Genomic DNA, 7,207 nt, shown 5'->3' with positions numbered 1-7,207 from the left:
ATATTTAAAGCTGTGTCTATGACTGAATCACTGATTTTCCTAATCAGCATCGAATCTTCAGGTTGAGATTCAGCCGAATTGAACCAGGGATAGTGATCTGAATCAATTAATCAAATCACTGTCTCTGATTCAGGCCGAATCCGAATCTGAATCTGAATCCAAATTGAATACGGCCCATTTCGCACACGCACATTATATATATATATAAATTATGGGCTCAAATGATCTTCATGAGACAGAAAAGAACGCTTTTTCATTCATGAGTTGACTTTTCTTGTAGCTATGGATGGTCTCTCTGTATGAAGCATGCAGTTTTGCAGTCAGGTCTGGTAAACTTCAGTATTATTCAGGCTTTTCTGCAAGCAAACAAAAGAATGACAATGAAACTAGAAGCTTTTTCATTTGAACTGCAACCATCAGAGGCTTAGCAAGCTCCTTTGTTGCCCTGGGTAACCTGAGGCTCCACATAGTGTCCAAGACTCAGGGGATCTCCACAGAGAAGAGAAGACAACCAGGGTGGAGCCAGAGCAGCTCTAGGGTCCTGACAACTATCTGGAGGAAGGGGTCCCCCAGCTAAGGAGTTAAACCTCTCATCTGCACCCCAAAGGTGCCACAGAATGCCATGCTAAGTGGAGGAATACAACCCCTAATTCTGTGGCGGGATGACCCCCCACCCCGTCTTCACCCTCTGCTTCTTTCCTGCCACAGAGCTCACCTGCCAGGACTTGAGAGCCTCTTTGATATCACTGCCCAATTCCTAGCTCCTCTCTATATGGCCCAAGGGTGTAGCAGCTGGACTAGCAGCAGAATTACTTTGATTCCAGCACATCCCCTACTCTGGCCTCTTGCTCAGCACCTGGGGCTTGTGCCTCCATTGCCCACCCTTAGTTATTGCATTAATTTCAGCTGCCAGGAAAAGGAGATCGTGTACACCAGAGCTTGTCTATAAGGCAGAAACGTTGGTAGAACTGTGCTGGTCACTCTCTCTACCCCGTGGTGCTGTACCTTGTATCAGCACAGCAGTTCATTTGCAAGTTCAGCTTAAGTCAGTTCAACAAATGGAATAAGCTTGACCAACAAAAATACTTCTTGCTGATACAACAGCATCTGCTACACCCAGTGATTTTCCAACCAAGGTGTGTTCTCCCCTCCTGCAGCACAGAAGGCCAATAAGGATGCCATCTATGCCTACCCTTCTCCAGTAGTGAGGTTAAAAGTAAGAGATGGATGCTGCATTTTTTCTCATTACTGTTTTTTTGCTTCCGTTGTGTGTTTGTGGGTGTGTATGTGATGTGTGTGCTTGTGTCTTTTTTCTTTCAAGGAAGCAGGATGAGACAGGACAACAGGCCCAGTTCTTAGTTAACTTCCTCTTTCCCACCAAAATGGACAGCTAATACCATCCTTAAAAATATTTAAAAGACTGACAGAGGGGTTTCCTTATAATACCTCAATGTAGAAAAAGTGTAGAATAAGTGATGTTATTTCCCAAAAATTTGAGCTGCACTTTAGATTACAAATGGTTTCACTGCCTTTTCCTTCTTTTCCTGGACCTTTACTAAAAGGCTTAAAAGATTTTTAGTGGGGGCTGTTGCCAGCTGAAGTCTCTGTACTTAGAATCCTGAATCTCATTTAATTGTTTAGTGGAGTACAGGGAGAAGGTCATGTTAATACCAGAGACTGTCTCTGGAGACCTTTACTGCATTGAAATTAGCATAGCAGTAACCTTGGGCAAATCACTTTGCCTCTTTTTCTCTTCATTTATCTTGCTTACTTAGGTGTAAGCTCTATAGGGCAGAGGCTCTTATGATGTGTTTGTGCACGGCTCTGATCTTGATAAGAGTAATCAAGGAGCTACTGAAATATAAATAAAAATAAATACAGTTTTAAAATCTGTTTTCTTTTAAGGGTTGCAGCTGAGACCTGGGCTAAATTGTGATGCTTTACTTCTATTTGAGTGCCTAAAATGTATTTTATAACAGATGTGTTAGTATGTAATTTGTATTTATGAATTTCACTTGGATATGGATAGTATAAATAATCTAAAAAAAACAAAGGAAGAGATTAATGAATGACATTGAGTCCTGAAAAGGTGAGTGGGAGATAATTAATGGGAAGGGGATCTTATGGCATTACTACGGTAATGAGAAATTAAACATTTGGCAGAAAGGAATACTGTTGTTTCCTGTAAATCTTTCACTTGATCATCCTTTTGATAAAGGTTCACATAACCAATTCACTTGTGGTTCCAGTAGCCCAGTGGCACAACTTTAAGGGGCATATGTTAAGAACAGCCCCTTATAACTAACATTGATGGAAACTTTGTTTATTTTTTTAGCACACTAAACCATAAATCTTCATATACATATCAAATACATATTTTCCTACATGCACACATGCTGACTTGCACATGCAGAAGCTTAGAAGAAATTGTAGATGTTAAATAAAAGCCTGCTGGAAGATTTCTGAAGGTCAAGAGGAGACTCCACCAACTAAGAGAGTTACACATTCTTTGGCTATCTAATGATCTTCAACAGGGTGGGCTACTCTGTCATCCTTGGAAGAAGATAATTTATGGGTCTATTTTGTAATCTGAGGCTCTGACAGAGATCTCCTTAGAGACAGCAAAGGTCTTCTCTTTCATGCTTTTGCTAAAGCCATCAAACAAGATGACTAATAAAGTGCAACCTTTTCTTTGTTGACAAGAAGTTTAAAGGGCAGGTGGAGTAAGGCTTAAAAGAGCTGATGTCTCAACAGTAAATGATATAATTAGAGGCTGAGCCCTCAGGCTCATGTTCTCTCTTGAAGGAACATTTCTGTCTGGATACCTGTAGGTGAAAAGCCAAGGTCCTTTTTTTTCCTTTTCACTGGCAAGTTTAATTTACCCTACAATGCCTTCTTAGTCCCTGTCTATAGGACAGTACAGCCATGTTTGCCAAAATCATTACTGAACACTGTTCTGGCTAGCAGGGTACTGTACATTTGGTCTACAGTCTTATCTCCAGACTCTCATACTTTTATGACCCTTCTTCCCCAGTCTTCTGTTCAGCACACAGCTGACTCCAAGCTGTCTGCACTCTCTACCTCCAAGCTCCTCTTATCCCATGCCATGTGAGACTATCACAGCACAGGCACAGTGGTCACAGGAAGCTACAATGATGGGAGAAAGAAAAGAGGATTTGGTACTATGAAAACCAGTCATAGGCATGAGGATGGGAAATGCAGGATTCATTTGCAGCCCATAAATCCACTGCCAGTAAAGGGGCAGATACCTTCAGACGTCTACCCCATATATAGATATAGGAACTGGAACAAACTAGAACATATTATTACCAGTGATAGTGAGGCATATAATAACTGCTGCTCTGCCTATCAGATCTCCAGGCACATGGACAAAAGGAAAAGTTCTATCCCTGACAATTCTCAATAAAAAAAAAAAAATTAGTCCTTGCATTTTGTATTGGCTTAAAAGAAAACTGCATGAAAGAGACACCAGGAGGGAAAGCCAGAAAACAAGAAATGGTATAGAAGATGGGGAACTTTAGGAGGTCTGTCTCCTATTTCACCACAGCTGAAGCCAGCTCCACCTCAAATTAATGATAGAAGTAGGGCAGAGTGAATAACTGATTTTTTTGGTTTGCTGTCAATCCTGAAAAAAATCAAATAAACTTTCACTTTGGACTGAATGTAATATTTGGCTCAACCCAAACAGAAACACTTTGCATCTTTAAGAAATTGAAGTTAATTTTTAAATAAATCATCCCTTCAACTCTAAAGGTTTTGTTTAAAAAATGTTGAAAAAGAAAGACCTACAAAGGATGGAGGATGGGATTCACCTCCAAGGAGGAATATTCTGCACTGGTCCGGTCCTGGAGGGAGCAAGCCAGGAAAGCCAAGGCTGCAACTGAACTCCAACTAGCTTCAAGCATCAAGGACAATAAAAAGTCCTTTTTCAGATATGTGGGGAGCCGGAGGAAAAGCAAGGGCAACATTGGACCCCTGCTAAACTAGATGGGACAACTGACACCCAGGAAAAAGCCAACCTATTAAATAGGTACTTTGCGTCAGTCCTTCATCAGTCCCATGGGATGCCCATGCCCACTAAAGGACAGGGAGGTCCGGGTGAGGGACATCCCCTGCCCTCCGTCAATGCTGACCTCGTGAAGGAATACCTTGAGAGGCTGGATACCTTCAAGTCAGCCGCCCTGACAATCTATACCCCAGGGTACTCAAGGAGCTGGTGAGCATCATAGCCCAGCCCATGGCACAGATCTTTGAGAACTCCTGGCGCTCCGGTGTAGTGCCCAAAGACTGGAAGAAGGCCAATGTGGTGCCTATCTTCAAGAAAGGGAGGAAAGTGGATCCGGCTAACTATAGGCTCATCAGCCTGACTTCTATCCCGGGGAAGGTCTTAGAAAAGTTTATTAAAGAGGCCATCCTTAATGGACCAGCCGATCACAACATCCTAAGGGATAGCCAGCACGGGTTTGTTGTGGGTAGGTCTTCCTTGACCAATCTCCTCATCTTCTATGAGCAGGTGACCTATCACCTGGACAAGGGAGAAGAGATTGATGTCATATATATCGACTTCAAAAGAGCCTTCTATCTGGTATCCCATGATCACCTCTTGGCGAAACTGGCCAATTGTGACCTTGGGTCCACCACAATCTGCTGGCTGGGGAATTGGCTCTGTGGTTGGACCCAGAGGGTGGTAATTGACAGAAGTCAATCATCATGGTGCCCTGTGACCAGTGGGGTCCCCCAAGGCTCTGTGTTTGGACCCATATTGTTCAACATCTTTATTAATGATGTGGACATTGGAGTCAGAAGCGGACTGGCCAAGTTCACCGATGACACCAAACTTTAGGGCAAAGTATCCACACCTGAAGACAGGACTTGGACAGGCTCAGCAAATGGGCAGATGAGAACCTGATGGTGTTTAACACTGAAAAATGCAAGGTTCTGCACCTTGGAAGGAAAAACCTGCAGCATCCTTATAGGCTCAGCAGTGCTCCACCGGCTAGCACTATGGCAGAAAGAGACTTGGGGGGCATCATTGACCACAAGATGAACATGAGTCAGCAATGTGATGCTGCGGCTAGTAAAGCGACCAAAACGCTAGCTTACATCCGTAGATGCTTCTCAAGCAAATCCCGGGACATCATTCTCCCGTTGTACTCGGCTTTGGTGAGGCTGCAGCTGAAGTACTGCATCCAGTTTTTGGCTCCACAATTCAAAAAGGATGTGGAGAAGCTTGAGAGAATCCAGCGAAGAGCCACGTGCATGATCAGAGGTCAGGAAAACAGACCTTACGATGACAGGCTGAGAGCTATAGGGCTCTTTAGCCTGGAAAAGCGCAGGCTCAGGGGTGATCTGGTGGCCATCTATAAGTTTATCAGGGGTGACCACCAGTACCTGGGGGAACATTTGTTCACCAGAGCGCCCCAAGGGATGACAAGGTCGAACGGTTATAAACTACTGCAAGACCAATTCAGGCTGGACATAAGGAAGAATTTCTTTACTCTCCGAGCCCCCAAGGTCTGGAATAGCCTGTCATCGGAGGTGGTTCAAGCATCTACATTGAATACCTTCAGGAGTAAATTGGATGCTTATCTTGCTGGGATCCTATGACCCCAGCTGACTTCCTGCCCTTTGGGCGGGGGGGCTGGACTCGATGATCTTCCAAGGTCCCTTCCAGCCCTAATGTCTATGAAATCTATGACATTTTTGTCCACATTTTTTTCCCCTGTTTAACTTTTTTGACAAAGACAATTTGGCTGAGGCAACCCAAATTCATTAAATGCTTGGGTTAATATGGATATGCAGATTTTGGTAAGAAACCATCGTACCAGAAACAATTCACTCACTTCTAGGTATATATACTTCTCATGCCTAGGTGGAACTGATGGTTTGGGGTAACTAAAACTGTGCCTCCTTGAGTTTCACTGGGTACTTATACATGTGCTCTGACACATTAAAATTAGAATTCTAATTAGAATGCATCAGATCTGCGCCACATTCTAATTAGAATACTTTAGCATCACCACAGTGTCACATGTAAGGCCTTGAGGGTTTAAAAATGGCTTATGGGGTGCTTTAACTAAGGCTTATCAAATAAGCTTTAGTTAATGTGGTTAATGTGTCCCACGGCCATTTTTAAACACACAGGGGCTTAATACATGTGACACTGTGGTGTTTTAATTAGAGCAGTTCTCCAGGAACCACCCTAAATATATTTAATATTTAAAATTAAAATGCCCTCCCAACCCCTGAGTACATGTATAGGCACGCATTGACTCTCAGTTTAAGTCTCCTTCATATTGCTGAAGGACAGTAGTTTCTCATGAGTGCCACCAAATTCAAAATAGTTACTGAGAAGTGCCCTAAATCTAAAAAGGATGAGAACTACTGGTGTGGGAGCATAAAATAGTCCTACTGTTTGTAAAAGTTAGTAAAAAAAAAACGTCAATGTTCAATTATGCATTAGATGGTGTCTGTTTACACAGCTGTAATTTTTAACAGAGACAGTAAGTCACACATCGTAGTACTGGCCTCAGCTCTGGTCTCTCTGACTTGTTCTGAAAACACTAAGGTAGAGACAATGAATACCTTTACAGCAAACTCTCAGCTTCATGACCAGTGATGATTCCTATCAAACCTATGGCATGTTATGCTGCATCTATGTACATGTGTAAGTCACCATAGGACATACTCACCTCCCCTTTTTTTCTTTGGGGGGTATGTTTTATCATGCAATGTGCCTTCCTGGAATTTTTTTCTGATGTTTTCAATTAAGTTTTCATCCACATAGTCATATTTGTGCTCTTCCTCTTCTGTTTCATACTTTAGGAGCGTGTCATCTGTCAAATCAAAACAATAACAGCAACAAAAGTTTGTAAGGAAATGAAACGGAAGCCTGCTGTCCACACAGCATTTGTGTAGTCCCCTAATTTTCAATTATTCTTTACTGTTTTAAAACCATCTCTCTTTTCCCATTCCTTTTTATTGTCATACTGTTTGTATAACAATCATGAGTAGAGGCTCCCAACTGAAACCCGGGTCCTACTGTATTAGGTATAATAAATAAAAAACATCTGCTAGCCTGAAGAGTTTACAGTCTAAATAGACACAGGCAGTACTGTGCCTTGGGCAATACAACACTGCCCCCACCCTGAACCTCCCCTGATCTGGCTCTGGCTCTGGCTCCAGC

General features: G+C 42.6%; 1 protein-coding gene across 1 annotated transcript in view; it reads right to left on the bottom strand.

The window, feature by feature from the left end:
- Positions 1-286: 286 nt before the first annotated feature.
- The window catches only part of THEMIS (thymocyte selection associated), a 125,305-nt gene continuing 118,384 nt past the window's right edge, over positions 287-7,207 (bottom strand). Inside the window, exons 6-7 of the mRNA XM_025211360.1 lie at positions 6,714-6,857; positions 287-356 (exon numbers count right to left, since the gene is read on the bottom strand). Of these exons, the coding sequence (XP_025067145.1) occupies positions 343-356; positions 6,714-6,857 (158 nt within the window). The 3' untranslated portion in view covers positions 287-342. The remainder of the gene's footprint in view (positions 357-6,713; positions 6,858-7,207) is intronic.

The sequence above is a fragment of the Alligator sinensis genome, unplaced genomic scaffold, assembly GCF_000455745.1.
Source record: "Alligator sinensis unplaced genomic scaffold, ASM45574v1 scaffold96_1, whole genome shotgun sequence".
Lineage (NCBI taxonomy): Eukaryota > Metazoa > Chordata > Crocodylia > Alligatoridae > Alligator > Alligator sinensis.
Note: the sequence above shows the minus strand (reverse complement) of the source record. Positions and strands in the feature narration are given on the sequence as shown.